The sequence below is a fragment of the Malurus melanocephalus genome, unplaced genomic scaffold (genome assembly GCF_030028575.1).
Source record: "Malurus melanocephalus ecotype Western Australia unplaced genomic scaffold, MMel_1.1 scaffold_151, whole genome shotgun sequence".
Lineage (NCBI taxonomy): Eukaryota > Metazoa > Chordata > Aves > Passeriformes > Maluridae > Malurus > Malurus melanocephalus.
In genome coordinates this window covers 369,942-391,449 of record NW_026623383.1, presented here as the reverse complement: position 1 = coordinate 391,449, position 21,508 = coordinate 369,942, and the positions used below count along the sequence as shown (strand labels likewise).

Sequence of the window (21,508 nt, the reverse complement as noted above, 5' to 3'; positions counted from 1 at the left end):
AATGCTGTTCACTGTAGCCTGAAAGCTGATGATCAGATAACTTTCATTGGGTAACTTTCATTGGAGGCAGGCTGAACATTCTGAGGCTWATTTCTTTCCCACTATCAGAAGAGAAAGAAGAAAGGATTTTTAATTGTGTTCCTCTAGGATTGACCTATGTTGTTGTTCAAGGATTTTCCAAGAAGCAAGAAGCAGTCTTTTAGGAKCTTTATCTGTTTCGTTACATTTTCCTGAAAGGCAACAGTGAAGCAGTAAAAAGTYTTGCTGAGATAATTGGTTGGTAATTTAGGAATGCGTGAGACTTGGCCACAGCGGTCTGGGTGGGAATTGCAGTTCACCTTCTGCTGGAGCATGGTTACCAGAGGCATGCAATGCTCAGTCGAGCTTAAAATGAGCAAAAGGGCATACTTGACTCAGGTACTGATATTGGATGATGACTGTAGTAAAGGCATTATCCTTAGCTGTGATGGTTTAAAAACTAAGGCACTGTTGGCAAGGAGATAGCATTCCTTTTCCCAAGGACTGTAAATATGTCAGTGAAAAACAAGAGACACCTGTACTTATTCACGTCTGAAGAAGAAGCAGCAAACCATGACACAGACAGAGAACAAGCATCCTGAGTGAACTGTGATCCTGTGGAAGTACACCTCGATACCAAAGGCCATAAAATAGGAGACATAGTGCACTTTGTATCTACATGTGTATCTACATTGTGAAARTAGGGGATGTGCTTGGATACCAAAATCTGACTTGTTTTTCAAAATCTGGGGCAACACTGTACTTGCATTTAACCGCTGGACTGTTTCCCTCACAGCAACAGAGCAGATTTCGTTTAAAAAGCTCTGATTCTACTAATGTGCATGGGCTTAAGAGTAAGTAAATCAGTGGTCTTACTGCCAAGAAGACTTGAAATTAATTGAGTGCAAAAGTGTTTTGCACAACGGGGATGTACGGTGCCTTAATCATCTCYACTTGCAGAGGAGTATAATTAAGACTCAAGATCCATTCATGCCTTATCCTCTCTCTCAACTGGAAGACCAACTAATACCAGCTCTTACAATGATTTTATACATATGCAAGTGTGGCTGCTTTGAGGAAGTCGTCAAGGTGACTCAGGTGAGGCCACAAAAAGCTGCCCTGCGGCCAGGGCTGGGCCCACACACGAGTGGGGACTTGGCCGCCTCAGAGCTCCGGAGCCGGGCTGGTTCCAGTGTTGTGAGCGAGCTTCGCTCGCCACTTCAGCTCACCTCGCCGTCCGCCCGGGCTCGCCAACCCAAGGTGACAACGACACGGTTTCCGCGGGAGATCAGAGTTTTTGCCAGACACAAGAGGCAGCGCTGCCGAAATGCTCTTCGAGAGGGACKTAACGGGCATGGGGAGGACGCTTCAGCTGGCCGCTGCGGGGACACGGGCGCCCGCCTGTCGCCGGCTGCCCGCCCTGTCTGGGGAGCGCCCGCGCCGTYCGCTCCCCGGGCCGGGACCCGCCGCCTGTTGCTATTTTCGGCCGCGCTGGAGGGCTCGGGCTGCCAAGCGACGAGCGGCCCGGCCGGCTGTGAGGCGCGGGTCCCTCCTCCTCCGAGCCCGCCGGCAGGTAGGGGCGGGACGGGCGGCAGCAGTGGCGGCGGGCGGGAGGGGAGCCCCTGGCCCGGCCCGGCGCCCGTTAGCGGCCCCGCCTGCCCGCCTGCCCCCGCGGGACGTGCCCCGCCGCGCCTGGCAGCCCGGGGCCGCTGCCCGCCGAGGGCACTCGCTGCGGCCGGCGCATCCTGCGGCGGTAAGCGGCGCCCGGGCAGCCCCGGCCCCGGCTCCAGGCCTGCCAGGGGGTGGCGAGGGGGACCGCCGTGCCCCCGCTGCGGGCCGGCCCGGGGAGCGGCGCTGGCGGCGCCGAACAGCGGTTTGGGAGGGTGGGGGAAGGAGGAAGAGCAGCTCTTGGCGCGGAGGAAGTGAAAGAGTTGTGGCGAGGCGTGCGGCACCCGGCGCGGGGCGGCCCGTGCCTGCACCCGGGCTCCGAGCGGGGAGAAGCCTCCGGCGCCGGGCGGCTCCGGCCGGGGCCCTGCTCCGTGCCCGGGCCGTGGGCGGGCGGGCTGCACCCTCCGGCGCCCGCGGCTGGATCGCGCCGTCGGTCCTGACGGGGCTCCCGGCGAAGCCGCAACTCTGGCTGTGGGAACGGCGTTGCTGCGGGACGGGGGCACCGGTGCCGATGTTCTCAGCTAGCGGGGTTCTGGGASAGCTGGTTCCTTGTCAGAATAACCAAAAGACCTGCTTGAATTTAGTCTGTCAGTGACCCGAGGTATCTTTAGTTCTTCTCTCTTGCCTGCCGTTTCCTCGCCCATCAATGYAAAATCGTGGGTATAACTCCTCCCAGACCCCGCTTCGTCCCCGAGCAGCAAAGCGGCTCTTCCCTGGGGTAAAACRGATCTTTCCTACCGCAGCACAGCCCAGTGTAACTTTCAGTCTCCCCACGGCGGCGCAGGGTTCTTATGGCCCTTTAAATTCGCCAGCTAAGTCAACAAGGGAATGATCTCTTGAAACTGCRTTCACGAGAGGTATGAAACGAATGTAGTTATTTATAGCTTAGTTTGAAAAGATTGAGGCCTTTGTGTGCTGTGTTTTATTTGGGAGAGAGGCTAACATGGCAGATCTGCTGTAGGAACCTTTAGTAGTGCAGATGGTGGGATTTGTGTCTGCGTTAAGCTCTGAGATTGGATGGAACATCGTGGGTCAAAAGTAATAAATTACACATTTTCTGAATTGTGAATGCCTCTGAGCTGTTGCATATGATTATACTTTTGACACTTCTAAGTACTCAAAYAGAAATTTGTCATGGGTTGTTATACAGGAATGCTGAAAATCATAGGTACTACACCAAAGTAAAAATACCYGCAGGTGAGAAAAACAACAGTGATATGTGGATGACTTGACAATTTTTTCACTTTAATTTGGTAAACTGAAAAGTTGAATGCAGGAATTTTGGCTGTGGATATGCAGTTGAATAAAAAGGAATGGCATTCATAATGTAATTTACTAACAAAGTTTCTTTTACAATTTTTTTTGCTTCGTTTTTTAGTGCGTTACAGTGGTCGAACAGCTCAGTATTTTGTTCAGGTCTGTATGAGCCTGAGTCAGAAGACTTCTATCATTAGCATATTAATTTCCATGGACCTGATWAAGGAAATAGCAATAGGTGTCAACGGCAGGAACAGTCAGCTATTTCTTCATTTGATAGTTCATTATAAATGTGTATGCTTGTAATCAAGAACATACTACCATTTTGCTGCAATTTTGTTATTAATAGTCAATATTTTAACCTATTTGAGGAGTGATATAAATGCTGGGTGTACTGGTGTATTTTGTATTTTATATTTTAGGTGTGTTTATTCCTGGAATAGTACAGTACTGGAGTATATGGTCAAATGTTATTCAGTCTGAAGCTGTTGACAGTGTTTAAGCATTAAGTCTTTTWAAAGTCAGCATTTAATGAAAAAATAATGGAAATGGAAACTAATTTCTGAGGCAAATTGGTTCCTGGGCTTGCACATGCTGTTGCCCACAGCAAGCCATAGCTTCAGAAAGAAACAGCAGATAATAAGTAGCTATGAGATAAAGAGAACATCCTTACACTAAGAGGGGGCCCATTTGAGTTAAATTAAAACTATTTGAAAACCATTCTCATCAGTTACCCTGTCATAACATAATATATATTGTCATTTGTGTTTTTCTGTATAACCTGCCAGGTGGATAGAGAAATATGTCCGTTTGAGCAAAAACAATGTAAATTTCAGTTAGAGATCAGAAAGAGAGGTAGACAAGTGGTATTTTTTTCTGGCTAGTGTTMCAGAGTTCTGGCTGCAGGCCAGGGCTCCTCATAATCCTTAAGTAGTATGATATTTCTGCTAAAATAATCACTGGTGAAGTGCACTAACTCTGGTTCCATTTGTCATCAGGATTCAGTGCTAAAGCTATACAGAGAAGAGCTGAACAAATTTGTGCTCATAAAGGCCAGCTGTTTTTCACAAGACCTTGCTGTATGGTTGGAATTTTTGCTTAGCTTTTTGCAGGGGAGAAAAACTGACTTGCAGAAACTTACATAAACTGCTGTCAGTCTTGAGCCTGATGTGGAGTAACTGCACAGTTGTCTCTTAGAAGAACTGCAAAGGTTGAGGAAGATGGCATCTTTCTGTTCAACAACTCCCAGGTCAAACTCCTCATTAATTCATTGCTGTGTGAAAGCTCTGACTGCTTTCTTGCTTTAGGCATCTTCTAAACTCATCAGTTCTGCCATGAGTCCCAGCACTCCAACTGCTCCCAAAGCAGGGAAGGAGCTGGAGGAGAGTGAAGGGTTGCTTAGATCTGTAGTTACCAATGTTCTAAACGATTAAAACTTTTGGCTGCATGTCTGCATTGAATTTAGTCCATTTGAGAGGCACAAAAGAAGAGTAACACTTCAGCACTGACAAAGTTTCTGCTTTTTTTTCTTTTCGTTCTGTGTGTGTGTGTGTGTGTGTGTGTGTGTGTTCTTTTGGTTTAGAACAGTTTCTCTCCTCTCTTGGCCTTTTTTTTTTATATTAGTTTGAGTTCCCCAGCTGCACAAACCTGATTTTCATTGCCTCACCTTCCCAGGTTAATAACACAATAACCCCACAAGATTCTCCTTTTGAACCTCAAAGCTTGCCATCTAACTGATGGGCACCTGGAGCCAGTACCTTGCACTCATTATGTAGTCTTTGCTCTCTTGAGAGAAGGTAAGTTTTGAGGAATGCTGTCCTGCACGATGCAATGCTGCTTAGACATGTACCTGGACACAGGGAAAACCTGGGGTCCAGAATGGCTGAAGTAATCAKTTTTGTAGCTGTTCCTTTTATGTTGTCCTGCCATCAGCCTGACTTTTCTCTGAAGGCATCTCTTTTAACTTGGTGGCATGGTGAGAATGCAACTTAATTTTGRAGAGCAAGAGTCTATATATTTTTTTAATTACGACTTTAAAAAAATACAGTATCGTTTTTTGCTAGAACAGGACTATCAGCATAGTGTTGCATGCTTTCTAAGCCTGCTCCCCACTTGTAAGAAGTGGCTGCATTGATCAGAGCAAAAGAGAAGTTGAGAGTAAAGGGCACACATGTTCCCATGTGTATCTTCTATATTATGAGTCAGTCTGGTGTCCCATAGTGTAGAAGGCAGGATTAGATATATTAATGGGGTTTGTGCAAATATCTTACATGTTACAGTTGGGCTGGTTTTATGCTGATGGAGCAAATACAGCTGAATCAAAAGCAGGCAAAAGAGTAGCAACATTAAAGTTAATATTCTCTAAACTATACCTTTCTCAGGAGCAAAGCTCTCAGCTGAGGGGTGCCACTCAGGCTGTCCTCAGTTTTGAGTGCAAGGGCAACCAAGATCCTTCAGAAGATGCCAGTGGAGAGGAGAAAGAGGAACTGTCCCAGTTGTGTCTGTGAGCACTGGGAGARCAACTGGAGACATCCATCATGCTAAGCAAAGCCCAGAGTAATGAAGCTGAACGGCACTTAGAGCTACCAAGGGAACATCAGGGTTGAGGTGGAAGGAAACAAGTGGACAGCTTTATTTTTATATCTTTTCTATTCTTTCTTGGATTAGAGGTGAAATAAGCATTTTAGTTAGCATGAGTTAATCAGACACTTGGGGTGAAGACGAAACTTGTTCAATCCTACTTCACTAATACCTATGGTAAACTGCTATGGCACCTGCAGGCCCAGATTTCAGAGGGCATGAACTGAATGGTGGTAAAGGTGCTAAAATTCCAAGCAGTGGAGTCAAGGCAGTTGTGGATGGGCTGAGAGCATGGCTGCTCTTTGGCTGTAATGTGTGCTTAATTTTATGGCTGGGAATAGGCCTGTTGAGAACAACTATTTTTAGGTAATTAAAAAACTATTTTTAGGTAATTAAGCATGTGCATAAATACTTCATGGTCTTTAAGGAAAACCTAGTCCGTGGAGTAAATGTGAAGGACGTTTACACCAGCAGCGTGAAATTGGCATAATTTCTGATGGGATTTGCTTATGGTAAGTGACAGGAGGAGGAAACAAAGCAAGAATGGCTGGGAAAGGGAGATGGAAACATGCAGAACGGTAGCATACAGAACCACACGGGTTAGATAAGGAGACTTTCTGATGCTGCTAAATTTATGCTCTGAGAAACTGCACTTTCAGCCTCTCCTGACATTAGGAAAAAATTATGYCTTCTACTTAACTGGTTTGATTTAGTAGTAAATGTTTTTCTTTGGAAATAACAAAGGCAGACTTCGTTTTTATGCTACTGAGTATTTATGTTGTTGACTTTGCAAGGTGTTTATTTTTTAAAAAAAATAAATGAATGCCAAAAAGCTTTGCATTTATATTAAATACATTCCAGCAGTACAGTGTTTAAGTATGACAGAGTATCAACCTTGGGGTTTTGTTATTTACTGTTCAGTCTAGAGTAAGCATGCAAAATAATGTATTATATTGTGATACTCATTTCAATTTGAGGCTACATTACCTCATAGATCTGAGGTAAATGAGCATGGTAGATGGTGGTAATGAAAAAGAAACTTCTGTGTCTTGAAAAGTTGATTGAAATGAGGGTGACTTCTATTTTTACATGCCTTTAATTACATTTTTAAGAAGTGTTCCCAGAAAACACAAATAAGGAGTGGCTACAAAAAGGCTACAAATGGCTACAAAAAGTGCATGGCTAATGCATCATCATCTATGTGGTTGCTCAGTTCTCCTGTTTTCAACTAAGACTGGAGCTTTTTTAGGCTTTCTTGTCCTGAGATTGTTATGTATGCCACTAAGTGATGAGAACACTAAAAGCTAAAAACTTGATTTTTATGTAATTTAGACTACACACCATGGTAGTTATGAATAAAGCCAATCTTCCCTGCTGTTGCTGAACGATTTATCATTGTTTCATTTGAGGAGAAAAAATTTGTAATAGTTTGTCAAAGAAGAGACCATTTGATTTCTGGCAGAAGTAGAATGATAGTAGTAGAATGTAGTAGAATGATAATTGTGTAGATAGTAGTAGAATGATAGTAGTAGAATGATAATTGTGTTTAGCAGTATTTGATAAGGTGTAAAAATGCTTCCTGAAGCAGCTGTCACATTTAGAATCACAGAATCATTGATACTCAAAAAGACTTCCAAGATCAGCATGTCTGACATTTGACTGAAWACATGTGAACTAGTCATAGCAYCAAGTACCATRTCCAGTTGTTTCTTGAACRTTTCCAGGGACAGTGACTCCACCASTTGCCTGGGCAGCCTGTTCCAATCCTTACCACCCTTGCAGTGAAGAGATTCTTCCTGACATCCARCCTGAACCTCCCCTGGCAYGGCTTGATRYCATTTGCTTTATGATGTAATGCATTTATATTAATTTAAAAGATGCTTATTCTCTTGCTCGTTTGTGGAATAAACAAACAAAAAAAGCCCCAATTGTAGTATACTAGAAATGAGGCGTACAAATTCTGGATTTTCATGGCACTTTTTCCCACACCTGCCATGTGCAGTTGGATTTCATTACTGAAAGTACTAATACGTAATAATAGTAGTGGTAGTAGATGCTGGGTGTAACAGGGTAYAAYAGGGTTGTRTGTAACTTGGTACATTCCCTCTGATATTTTAAGAAATGAAAATGCTACAATGTCAGTGTGGCTAACACACACACWAACACACACACGTACAGGTTTATCAAAAGATTTTAAAAATTGGTCTACACATCTAGAATGCTGTTGAATACGAATTCATTGAATAGGATCTTTAAAACTCTTGCTAAATTTATTATCCTTGGAAGTGGCAATGTTGCCGCTGAGTTCACTTGTCAAAACATGAAAAAGTTTCAAAAAAGTGAATGTTCTCCAAGATGATTTCTGCAGTTCCCTTGTTTTTACAGTTTGCCAGTTACTGCAGAAACATTTTTCCCACTGGGACATTTACAGATTGGTTGCATTTTAAACGGTTCAAAATAAATTTCCATGTTGAAATTTTTTAAAGAGTTCTGTGGGGTTTTTTTTTAAATCCTGAAATTTTCTTTCATTTTCATCAAGATGAAGACTTAGAAACAGTCTAAGTCAACAGTCTATTTGTGGATGAACAAAAACAAGAAATACTGTTGCCACAGTAAACATGYCACTTATTAAATACCTGTTCAAATGTAATTAAAATGTTTTATTAGGATATCTTAGAACTATTTATGTTGTTTTTAATAGGTTTTATAATGGGAAACTCTCATAAGACCGATGGTACGCTAGTGTCCTGGTATTTAAACRCAGGCAATTACAGGCCTGTCAGCCTCTTGTCAGTCTCACATAGTATAATGTAACAGCTGAAACTAGGTTCAATTAAAGATAAGTTAAAGGASGGCACTATAACTAATACCAATCTATGTGTTTTCATAGACTGCTTTTTGCAAAATGAAATTCATAAATAAATGCATTTGTTGGATTTCATTACTGAAAGTACTAATAYGTAATAATAGTAGTGGTAGTAGATGCTGGGTATAACAGGGTTACAACAGGGTTGTGTGTAACTTGGTACATTCCCTCTGATATTTTAAGAAATGAAAATGATACAATGTCAGTCTAGCTAACATTTAGGTATTCCTGTCTAGCTGACCAGTGTTAAAATGCAGCCATGAACTGTGATCGTCATCTGGCTTTTCTCAGAATGCTGTAAGGATTGTTGCTTATTACTACTATCTGACAGGTTTTTCAGTGATCACTCAGTTTACTGCTGCTATCATTTTTAGGTGACAGGGATTTCTAGGGTATTATTTATCAAAAAAAATCTCTTTGGTTGCAACCAATAATCACTTGGCAAACAGTACCTACGGAAACAATTCCACRTAGGTAGCCAAATTCAGTCATCCACCTGTGAACAAGAAAGTTGTCAAGTTGGTCTTTTTGTTTTTTTTTTCAAATGTAAAGGTGTCTTAGCAAGCACTTGCTTCAACTGTCATGAAGGTCGGAATAGCTCAGCTGAGTTCTTCCTGTGATAATAGGATTGAAATAGGCCAATGTGATCTGCATGTGCCTGCCCATGAAACAGACACAGGCTAGAAAGAATGTGCATTGTAATTTAGTTACTCATTAGATAGTTGAACTAAGGTCATAAAATGACTTTTAAATCAGGACTGACTCTTTTCTGAGGCTTGTATTTATTACAATTGTGTTTGGTAGACCTGAAATAGTAAGGTCCAATATAGAGAGGGGGAACTTCCTAGATAGGTTATGATAGGTCTCTTCTGATGCTAAGCTGTTAATTATTTGTGTTATTGAGAGTTTGTTTTTAATAGAGTTCCAGCGTCTTCATAACTGTTTGTTTTTCTTTCAGGACTCTTTCTTAATCAAAGAAGCCATCCAGATAATGTCATTCCATGGAACTGAAAGATTGGTGAATTAGTCCARGTTCCCTAAAGGACTGTAAAATGGAGCCAATAACATTCAAAGTTAAAAAGTGTCATGCACCTAGTGATTTCTCAGCAAGTTTCAGTCTCCAGCTCGTGGGTTCTCTCCCGGTGCATTCCCTAACCACTATGTCAATGCTGCCTTGGATTGTGGCGGAGATCCRGTTGCTCAGTACAAAGTCTTCCAAAGAAGAGCCCAGTGTCAGCCAAATCCGACTTTGTGTTTCCCCAGCAAGTTTGCGATGTGAACCAGAAATAGGGAAAACCCAGCAGTGGGATCCTTTAATTTGTTCAAGTCTGTTTGAATACAAGCCACAGCAGGTCCACAAATTGATTCACAACAGCCATGATCCGAGCTACTTTGCTTGTCTGATAAAGGATGAAGCAGCAAATCAGCAAAGTATCTGCTATGTATTTAAAGCTGATGACCAGACAAAAGTAAGTAAAATGAACAAAAGCAAGCATCCCTGGAGTTGCTTTTGTGCTGTTTGAATCTTCTCAGTGTCTTGTACTTAAGATCTGTACTTAAACTAGRTCTCACTAAAACTTACTGACTTACTTTGTTTGATGTTAATGGTTCAATTGAATTTGAATTGGTGTGTACATGAAATGAAAAGTGTGTACATCTCCTGCAGGACCAAGGCCTGAACTTCATCAGCTTAAAAAACACTTTCGTTTGGGATATGGGCTGAAATCTTGGCYCATAAGTCAGTGAGAGTTTTTCTGTTGATGTCACTAGGGCTAGAATTTCACTCTTGAGTCACTGTGAACTTTATCTAATCCTGCACTCAGACCTCTCAAATTTCTGTTTTCCTGAGTTGAGACCTATATGACAGGGAAACAGAGATAGTCCCTTTCTCAGAAAGAGGAGAGATTAGCATGGAACCTCCATATGTATCATATCTCCAACAGCAGAACACTGGAAACCTCTTGCTGGCTCTATAATTCACAAAGCCTGGCAGGCAGGATTGGAGAGTGGGAGAAAGGCACGGCATCTGCACCTCTGTGACATGCAGGCTTGCTGCTGCATGGTGTGAGACAGGAATTGAGTGTATGTGTCTGGCAGTGGGTGAGATTTGGTGTAGTCTGCCTTACCTAAGAGCTACTTGTGTCTTTGCTGAAACAGTGGAAGTATTAAAATTGTTGATCTCTTCTGTTTGCAAGTAATGTGAGACACTAACTCTCATGAATGAGTAAAATGATAGGATTTAACACAAAGCTATTGTGAACTACTGGGGACAAAATGGTGACATCCTTTACCTCTTGCGTGTTGACTTCAGTTATAATGCAAACAGCGTGATCACTTGACTTACAGGAATTGTCCTGAAAGCTGAATTGTCCTGCTGAAGCACCCTGGAAGTATTATGTGAAAATACACCATACATGAGATTAATACCAACCTGCCCAACAGCACAGTATTGTACAGTTCCAAATCTGTGGTCTCAAGCTTACAGCTCAAAACATATGGAAACAGCTTAAGTTAAATCCCCCCAGATAAAACAGCAGTTCCAGTAAATTAAAAGCCAAATACATTGTAAATCATAAGCATTCAAGTGAGAAATCCTGTCAAGTTAAATGTAGAATACCACTTTTATATATGCAAAAGCAGACATAAGRAATAGATGTTTCAAAATTTTGGCATTGGATAGCAGCTGGTGAATGCATTTTTCAGTTTGCTTATGCACTTGATTTCATTTGTGATTTGCCAGGATTATGGTGAGAACACACAACTGATCACTGCCAGTACATATTCTTAGGCATTTGCAACAAARGATTCAATACTTTTTCTTCATGTTTGATCAAATTCCTGGACATGTTTGAAATTATTAAGAACAAAAGAAATCTCCAGTTAAATTTGCAGCTGTCTATATGTTTTTGCAGACAACACCCAAGATCTTTGGCTGTTTTAACTACTTAGCTCCAGATTCACACAGATATCTATCCTTTCAAAATACTACCTTCCACCTGGTCTCTAACTTACCTTTAGTGCAAGGGTTGTTTCTCTTGACTTCTTTGCAGTCTAGGTAGACATCTAATCAGCATTTGTGTTTTGTTTTAACAAAAGGGTAATGGAAATGCCAAGTGTTCTTACCAGCTAAAGTSAAGCCCTGCCTCTCTTACTTAAATTTTGTGCAATTTCCACGGTTTAAGTAAGCTCCTTATGCTTTATAGGGTGTCACTTTACCCTGAATATTGCCATATAATGCCTTTTAACTAATTGATGTTTGTGTATTTATCAGGAGGAGTGAACTGATGTTACCTGTTTTGCGGATACCCAACTTGAAAGCATAGGGGAGTACACGTGTGCCTTCATTACAAATTGAAGGAGCAGTTTGTTAAAAGCTTGTGAGTTGGGCTGAAGATTTAGCACTATGCTACAGCAGTTTATGTTCAACTTCAGAAGAARCAAATTTTAGAAATTGGTCTTTTGCAATCTGTGCAACTCAGCAGACTCCTGTGCTGGCACTCTTCTTTGTGAGGACTCTTTTTTTCCTATTTTCTTCAGGTCTGTAAAAGAATCACAGCAGTCCAGATACATTTAGTCACAGAACTTGCATGTTCATAACAGTCTTTATCCAGCAATCTTGGACATCCAGACTTTTGTGATAATTACTAACTACAGTAATATTGTAAACTGCAAGTACCACAATTCTTTGTGTCTGCATATATAAATCTGTAGTAGGGTTGTATTTGACAGAGTTCTTGGATTAAGTCAGCTCTGACTGAGGATTTGAAGTAGAAGGTACTTTGTGGCTTTGCAGATAAGTTCTGCATATATCCTCACTTTAAGATAAGTAGAATAAAAGGGGGCAGAAGTATGTGAAAGAAGTACAGTTGGAAGATTAGGATGCTAAGACAAAGGCAGGTAAGTAGAAGACTAAACAATTAAGACCTTTGTAAAAGGAGGACAAGAAACTTGAACTTTGTTCAGATGGAGGCATGCCACTGGAGGTGGTAGAAAGTGGAGAAATCCAGGAATGGCCAGGCTTTTAGCATTAGCATTGCAGATAGACTGCAGTTCATTAACTGTAGTTGTACTCCTTTATATGTACAAATTGAGCAAGAACTTACATGTGATTAGTGAGAGATTATTTTACTGTTTGAGAGTTTTATTAATGGAAGATGATTCTGGGTAACATTTAGCTCAGCTCTAGAGTTGATGGAGGTGTGGAAATGCATGTGGTGTTTCTCCTGGATGTGAATACAAGGCTGCACTACCAATATACCCACTTTAGAGAAGAAATCAGTAGACAGGTAATTCATACTAAGTAATGTCAGGATTCTTTGCAAGGAATTCTTTGTTCTGCTGCTCTTTAGCCATGAAAGAAAATGCAGTGCCTCRCTGTGGTCTTTGTCTTTCCTCTGTAGGATCTTCTATAATTATTTCTGTTGTACCATCATGGCAATGTGTGGCTCACTTCTCCTGCTGAACAGGAGCATGTAGGGAAGCATGAGATGACATTACTTGAAAACAAGCATGTGAATATAGAGATCATTCCACTCTGTGCTTAAAGGACAGGTTTACACTGCCTAGAGAGAGCTTCTTTTATGGATTAGAGTCTCCTTTCTAATCAGATTTGTCAAACATGGAATCTGGAGCATTCCTTCCTTCATGTATAACTTCAGTAAGTTTCCACTAGTTACAGACAGTGCAGTTTCTTCTCCTTACACCCTCACTCTGCAGAGTAATTTCTGCCTGAGGGTGGGGCTGAGGCATTAATACACATTCTTTGTAGGTGCTCAGGAATGGAGCTGGATTCAATTCTATTGCCTGCAGGGAGCTTATGAAGGCTGCTTAGAGCATAGATGGGGCTTACTTACACTGTGGTGAGTAATGGTGGGGGAAACTGAGGAAAAATTAAAACCTTACTAAATCTGTTTGCAGAGTAGTCCCTTCAGCATAAGAACGCAGCTCCACTGAACACTTCTGTGAGAATGCTTGGGTACTGTAGGAGCATGATGGTGAAAACATACATCTCCAGCCTCAGTTTCTCCCCAGTTGCCTCTGGTGGGACATTTGGCTGTGTATTACAGAAATGTGATGCTATTGACTTCACTATTGTTGTTGAAAACGATATACTTCAAAAATTAATGGCATTTTAGTCCTACATTTGAGATGTGGTAGTCTAAACTGTTTGGAACCACAGGTGAGGCGTGCCATGTCCTTCATGAGTTCATTCTCCCCAGAAACTGCACTGCTTTCCTTCTATAGGATACCTTGCTTTAGCACATCATTCACCTCAAGAAATGAAAGACATAAATAATGTGAGGCTAATGGCATACTGTAGTAGGGTATCCCACTCCAGCAGATGCAAAGTAGCCAAAATATTACTGAGGAAGAGTAATTTCTGTTCTTATATTCAGTTTGGAAAAGTAATTCTAGATGTCATTATGTTAAACTTTCTTTGGTATATCAAATGATTTATTTTACTTAGGTATGTTTAATCTTACTTGATGAATGTTTGGGCTGGCAAATGGAACATGGGTCACCAGTTTATCTTACTAATGCCCTGAGCTAGTTTAGATTTAAGGCATTTAGTCCTTTATTATACTTTCATATTAATTGTAAAGGAAGAATAATAGTTCTAAACATAATGGTTTCACACAAGTCTGAGTCAAGGTGGAGATTCAGTATCTCAGCCTTTTCCACGTCCTGCTCTCCACTCAGCAGTAGGCCCATATTTTCTAGCCTGTCTTCTGTCACCTGTGTAGATATAAAGACTTATTGTTGCCTTTGACAGCCCTTGCTAGATTCAATTCAAGGTAGACTTTGGCTTTCCTAATCATGTCTCTTGTCTTGGGTTAGCAAATTCTTATTGAGGCTCTCTGGCAGCTTGCTGGATTGTCTGTGCCCGACTGTGCCCTGCGGTATTTGGRTGGTTGAAGTCCCTCATCACGACCAGGGTTTGCTAATGTGGGGCTACTGTGAGCTGTCTGGAGCATGCATCATCCATTTGTTCTTCCTGATCACAGTAAATTMCTGTACATACAGTAGAAGTCAGCAGACAGCACTGTTACTTTTATTWTTTTTTTTAGTGAAGCAATGCTTGGAACGCTTGAAAATTTCCTCATTTTATTCTGTGATATGAACTAGAGGTTTAGAGAATTTAAGGGAAAGCCTAGAAACTTGAACCTGATGTCTTGTAAGGAAAATACTTCTGTGACTTTACCACTGCAGAACTAGAGTATGAAGAAATGTAAAAGTTCAACTCGTATTTTTAAAGGGTTACATTTTGTTCAKGTGTTTTTGTTTGTGTGGGTTGGGTTTTTTTTTTTTTTGTCCTCAAGTTTGGTCACAAGTTGTGATAACAGCCTGTAATATATGCTTGTGTTTACCAGAGCAGTTAATGCTGTGATGGCAAAAACACTGGGTAGAACTGTTCTTTTCTGGTTAATAGGAAAATACTGCCTGTGATTTAAACAGGATCACAGCTGCACAAGACATGCACAAGTCTGTGGTGCTTCTGAATCTTGTCTCTGTAGTGTCATCAGTCTGGAACAGGTTTTGGAGTGTTTCCATGAGGGTTGCAGTGTCTGTATGGTTGCAGCAGACTGGGACACCTGCTTGAGACCTGAGCCTTTTGATTGACTTCGCTTGTGCCAAATCTGCCCCATAGCAGACACAGATACGACCCAACTCCTTACACTGAGGCACTTCTTGAAATGTGCAGCTTGCCCTGTTGTTGAGCTGTTTGGTTACAACTGTGATGTCTTCTGTTGTCAGAGGTCTTCAGGTTTTGTTGTTCACCAATTGCTTTAATAGTTACTATGCTTTTAAACAACCTTCACCTACTTTCATGCATTAAAATAGCTTATGCACTTAAGTAGATCACCCTGTATTATTACCTGGAATGCAGCACTCTGTTACATGTTGTTTATGATCTGATTATGTGCTGAAGAAGCTGGTCTCAGATAATCAACACTTAGTTCTCTGTGAGGCTGCACAGAGCTGATCTTGTGAGTGAACTTCACATTATTCGTCTATAAAAGGAATGGCAGAGGCCCAGTGAACTCTAAAGCAGTTGTTGTGAGGCTTGGCTTCATGGCTGTTGGTTCTTACACAACCTGTTTGTACCTCAGACTCATGGCCTCATAGAAGTATCTAATTTTTAATAGCACCATTTCCTTTTCTTGAAGAATTCAGTGAAGATACTTTTAAAGATAGATGTCATCTTTTTCTTCTGTATTTTACTGCCTGATGAGTCTAGGGAGATTAAAATATGGTTCTTCTTTTGCACAAATCATAAAACACTGAAACAAAATTAAGTAACTGGGCTAATGTCAGTGCAAGTGAGACCTTAATTTGACTGTTTTCTGCCTCCTTATGCACCTTTGGGTTTTTTGGTTGAATCTGTGTAATTGCAAATTGCTAGCACTGCTTTTTGGTTTAGGACATATTTCCTGTCTCCCAAATACTAACTAGAGAAATGAATGTAAAATACAGAAGGAAAAAAAATATAAATAGAACAAATGAAGGATCAAATATGTATTTGTGCTGTGCACATACACAGTCCAGTATATAAAGTGGCTCAAAGTTTAGCTGTGTAAATCGTAACAGAGTATCCTGTATAATGCAAACAACCAGCTGTGCTTTGGATACTCTCACAATTAATCAAGCTTTATGGGCTTCTTGAGCCTGGAGCGTGAGTGTGATGACGCCAGTTCTATCCTGGGATCTGTTCAAACGATTCCTGTATGTGAGCTCTTCTGCCAGGGAGCTTTAGTGGTCAGGGACCCTGTCCTTAGCAGCCTTATTCCAAGCCTTTATGGGGCTCTTGTCAAACCCTAGAGTAACTTTCTGACATCCTGCATCAGCTAAGTGCTTGTGTGTTCACTCTTATTTTGTAATAAATATTGTGTGATTTCCTTAAACCTTGTATGATTGCCACATGGAGGAAGTAATTTATGTAATGTCAGTGTTGTTTTCTGACTTACAGTCAGAGATGATGTCTGTTCAAGGAAGATGAAATTAGTCACAGGGTTTGTAAAAAGAGTTGCCTAATCCCACCCCTACAGCAGGGGGGTAATTATATATTATATATATATATTATATAAAATTATATATTTTTGTAATTTCTTATCTTACTGTAATAGTTRACTGTATAGCTATCTTAATGTATAATAAACGGTATCAGATGACATTGTTCATGTATTTTTCAATTTAAGTAATACTGAAAGTAGCTGTGTGCTACTTATGATGTTACATGCACTTTATTTTGGGGTCAGAGTTCATGCCAAGGCTGGTTATTGTTCCTTCACTTTTTCTGCTGGGGATTGTAGCAGAAATACAAAACAGTAGACCTATGCTAAAAACATAATTGGTGGATTTGTGATGGCTTCTCATCTGACTGCTAACCATTCCTTTTGTCTTACAAGGTCTGATACTTGTGGCCTCTGATGTCCATCACAGGTAACTGGAGTCATGAATATCTAAGCATCCTTCAGAGCTATAGCAGAGTTTTCTTAAAAAAAACCCCTCCTGTTCACACAGAGAAGAGCTTCCTTACATGCCTTCAAAGGGAAAATCATTACATCTTAACCTAGTCTGAGTCAGCTTTCAGTGGCCTTGTGTTCCCTTATTTGCTGATTTGCACATTCCCACTTTCCCCCGATTCTTTATACTGTGGTATCATTGAGTGAGGTGTTTCAGAGTAATTCGAATATGCCAAAGAAAAARTGATAAAGTTTCAATGAAATCAGAATCCTAACATGATCATGGAACAGTTTCATGTGCACCCTTGTGACAGTCAGGGCAYCACCACCTACAGCAGAGAGAAAGCTGGGCATCAGATCCCCAACTCATTCAGTCTTAAAGTGCTGTGGGGTTTTAGTTCAAGTGTAACCTATGATGGTATTGAGGAGATAACTGTCTTCTGTCAAAAGAGGAAGTTCTGTCATTAATTTCTCTTCTGATCCATCCCTTGATGTACTTTTTTGGTATTGTCCCTTGTGCTGGCACTGATGTTTGTCTGGCTTGTGTTGAGCTGCTTGAGGGGCTAAGGTAAAAAAAAAATTTGTTTCTTTCTCCTCCAAAATCAATTTGGTGCACCTTGCTAGATTACCATAGAATTTCAAGTTGACTTTAATTTGGAAACTAAAGTGAACATAAAGGAATTTGGGACAATTTTTTCCTGGTGCTTTCATAAGCAGGTGGTGGAAGTAGAGYAGGAGCACTCCAAAGGAATTGGACTCTGCAGCAGGAAATCTGTTCTTTTTTTGTATGATGGCATACATCTTAAAAGTAGGACTATGAGGATGGAGGTGCACAGGAAGACTTGCAGGCTTCCTTGGCCTCTGTACACGGAGCCACCTTGGTTGGACCACAGTGCTCATAACACCAAGGTTGTGGATTAAATCCCTGTATGGGCTAGTCACTGAAAACCTGGCCTTGATGATCCAATGGGTCCCTCCCAACTCAGAATATTCTGTGAAAGTGTCACCARTTTTGAAATCTGTTCTGGTAGTAGTGTGTCAGAAGAAATCACTGCATACCTGCCCCATGACAGGGGGGTATGCTCTAAAAAGACATAGTGGAAACAACCTGTGTGAGGTAAATATCCTCTTACAGTCTTGTGTCTGCTGCTGTCACAGTGATGTGAATGGAAGGTTTTTAGTACATTTTCACGATTTGCACCTAATTATCTTAAAAATATTGGTGAACCTGCCCCTGGGATTGTGAAATAATGGCATTTGACAATTTCTCAAATTTTGTGGTTTCAACCTCACTCTGGCACTAACTCTCTGGTACTCATCCTGTGCCTTAGTTATTTTATTTTTTTAGCTGGAATCACTTCTTTCGGCTCTGCAGAGCAATACCCTCAGCAAAAAGTAAATTAACCCTCTGTGACCAGCTTAAATTTTGCAGGACTTTGGGGGTGCTGTATTCTTAAAATATAATTTAAAAGCTTGAAAATAACTTAGTGTGAAAGATGAATGTGAAAATTTGAGAATTTGGTGAATGCAAACAGTTCTCAAAGTGCAGTGTGAGTCTTCAATTGAGAGACTGTTTATCCACATGTTACCTGAGCRCTAATAATATTAAATTCCACAGTTTCACAGCTTGTAAGAATAATAAAATAGGTAACCGCAAAGGTATCCAGCTCACCTTACTGTCTGGCAGTAAAATCTGATTTCTGCAAAGGTGTTGGATACAAGACACACAAACTAAGTGGGCAGGTCTCCTCATCACCTTACAACCTTGTCAGTCATAYAGCTTCAAACAAATGTGCAATGCTGAAAGTGCCGGGCCAAAAGCACTGGGCAAGTAAAAAAACCCAAAGCCAAACTGAAAGAGTTGTGCCCATGGAAAAGTTCTGAGTGGAAAAAAAGAATGACTGTGGAAATGTAAGTTGCATATACAGAATTAAGAGTTCAGAAAATATGTTTGATTTATAGCAACATTGAGTACTAGCTGAATGCATACTACTACAAAGAGAAATATTGGTGAAGGAACTCCAKTGTGTTTTCTGAAGTTACCCACTGCTGTGGCTTGCTGAAGTTGATTTAAGACTAGACAAAATTTGGAAGTTTAAATGCTGTCTTMTTGACCTCCAAACTCAAGTCAGAAAGTCTAATCTAGATTCAGTAGATGGTTTTTTATTTTTTCTTAAATTAATTAACACTCTTAAATAACATGAAGGATGCACAGTTATGAAGTTTTAAAATTAATTTTGTGGATACTTGATGCAATGATAGTTGTATGCATTTTAAAGCCAAAAAGTACATATTAGAGGGGGGAAAGCCCTGCTTTGAAAAAGAACAGCTTTTATTAAAAAATCAGTCTTACCTAAAACAGTGTTAATTTTTGTGGCACAYAGTACAATATTGAGGAGCGTATGATTTAGTTAGTGAATGTGAGAAGATAGTTTTTGTCAAATTCATGAATAAACGAAGTCTGTATCTGTCGTGTGGGTTAGTACAATCTCTACAGACAGACTCGAGAGTGGTTCTGGCCCATATCAAATTGTAGGACCACATCAGTCATCTTTCTTCAAGGCTACTAAAACCAAAACATTTCTGTTTTCAGTGCGAGTTTCTCTAGGAAGCTTGGGCTTTAGCTCACTTGGACTTACTTAAACATGGATGTTCATGTTCAGGTAGTTGTGTATTCTTCTTTTCAGATTTTAAAATGGCCCTAAATGACAAATGCAAGCCATCCATTTTAAAATACGAAGATGCCAATTCATAAATTATGATACTGAGTAAATCACCTTCCTGAAATAGCTCCTTATGTTTCCATGCAGTCGGCTTCTCCTTTAGAGTTTTGCCTTTCCTAGGCTAACATTTATGCTGTGCCCYCAAGGTCATCAGATGGGGGCTCTTTGGCTGTAGTGGAGCAGAAAACCAGAGCAGAGGAGGCATATRTAACTGCTCTATTTACTTTAGCAGCACAATCTCCCATCCTGTTATATGTCAAAGTGAATAATGGTAGAAAATCATTGTCGTAAAATTAGTGCTTTCCCTTGCCTGGTGTAGACACAGTTGTTCTGTATTTCTGTTTTTTTTACCCTCTCTGTGGACATCAAGTTATGGGAAGGGCTGTGGGAAATATTTTCCTAAAGAATGATTTGTGTGACTGGACAAATACAGGCTTAAATGGATATGTGTGTCTGCCCTAAAGGTTGATCATCGAGGATCTGATACAAGGATTGAGTGGATAATGCCAGTTTATACTTGGTTTGTCCTTTGTATGAGACTGCTGGTTGGTGTGGACTTCTCMTTTCTTTCCCACCCTCCCCCCACTTTTCCCAGAGTGACAGTAATTGAGATCTATTGCTAATAATAAAAAAAGCTTTGCTGATGTTGATTCCTCTTGCATTGGGTTAAGTTTGGTCCTTCTGCATAACTGAATGCTTTTCATTTGCGAGCTTCTTGTTTCTTTAAAAAAAACCCACAAAACTGGCTTCACACACACAGAATGTGCTTCAAAATTGTATTTTTAATAATCGTGATGTACTGTGGTTTGCTTAGTTGCTTTGTTGCTTACATGCTATACCGCTTATTATAATGTAAAGAACTTGCACAGGAAGAGGGAATAAAAGCTGAATTTTATAACTGCTAATTTGAGATTCTTGGAGGCCACGTTCAGCACAAAGGTATAAAATAGAGTTTGCACGTAATTGCACCACCAATATCTGGTGGTGGATTTGCATCTAAACCTGTGGCTAACTGAATTGGAGGTGTTTTTATGAGTGTCCGAAAGTAAACTATACATAAACCTTATTTCTGTGTCTTTGATGCGAAAATCTATATGCACTTAAAGTTCAGGTTAGTTCCTTTGAAGACAACAGATACATTTRCAATAATAACTTYAAACGTGYTTCTAGCTACTTGCTTGGTTAGCACCTATAATACCTAGTAYATTATTGTGCTTGGTTTTATSCTTAGATTATTTTCAATGACARTTTTGTTGTTCACRGAGAAAAAAACAGTTTCCAATACTTTTAATGAATTCATTAGAAAGATTTTTAATGAAACAGGTTTTTTTAAAACCAGACAACGCAAAAAATTATAATTAAAATACATTAATATATTCAGGATGATTAATATAGTTGATTCAACWCCACTATTACAAAAATTAAGTTTCTTTCCTTGTTTAAAAATGCCCATGGAAGTATGCCATATGTCTAKGAAGCAGTAATGTACTGAAGTCTTAAAAAGAGCAAACCCTCACTCAGTACTTCTAATTCTCTGTGAACTATGAAAACCATGTTTTAATGTGCATCTCCAAGTATAAATACCTCCTGAGGTGCCGTCAAAAGTCTCTCACTGAAGCTGAATTCAGAGGCATTTCTAGAAGTTCTGTTATTATATTAGGACTGCCTTTGGTGGACCAGCTGTCCAGCAGCCATGAGGCAATTCAATATTCCCTATTTAAGTGCATATTTCATAGWGACACAGTAGTGGGTAATGACATGCTGGAATGAGGCATTCTGATTGCAGAATCAGGATCGGGAGTTAGGAGAGAAAGCAGTGGAGMTTTCTGCAGTGTTTCTGCTCCTTGTAGCATTGTACAACATTCCTGACAGTAGTATTTGTAGCCAGGCCATTAGGAAGTTTTTCTAATTGCAGGAAGAGAACTTCATTG

At 40.5% G+C, this 21,508-nt stretch overlaps 1 protein-coding gene across 5 annotated transcripts in view; it reads left to right on the top strand.

Annotated features, from left to right (window-relative positions):
• The first annotated feature begins 1,526 nt into the window (after window positions 1–1,526).
• Window positions 1,527–21,508, top strand: part of TBC1D1 (TBC1 domain family member 1) — a 101,255-nt gene continuing 81,273 nt past the window's right edge. For 2 of the 5 annotated variants that reach the window (XM_057371659.1, XM_057371658.1), the window contains exons 1-2: window positions 1,527–1,591; window positions 9,348–9,858. In XM_057371659.1, coding sequence (XP_057227642.1) covers window positions 9,442–9,858 — 417 coding nt within the window. In that variant the 5' untranslated portion in view covers window positions 1,527–1,591; window positions 9,348–9,441. The remainder of the gene's footprint in view (window positions 1,592–9,347; window positions 9,859–21,508) is intronic. The other 3 variants (XM_057371660.1, XM_057371663.1, XM_057371661.1) reach the window with 3 other exon arrangements.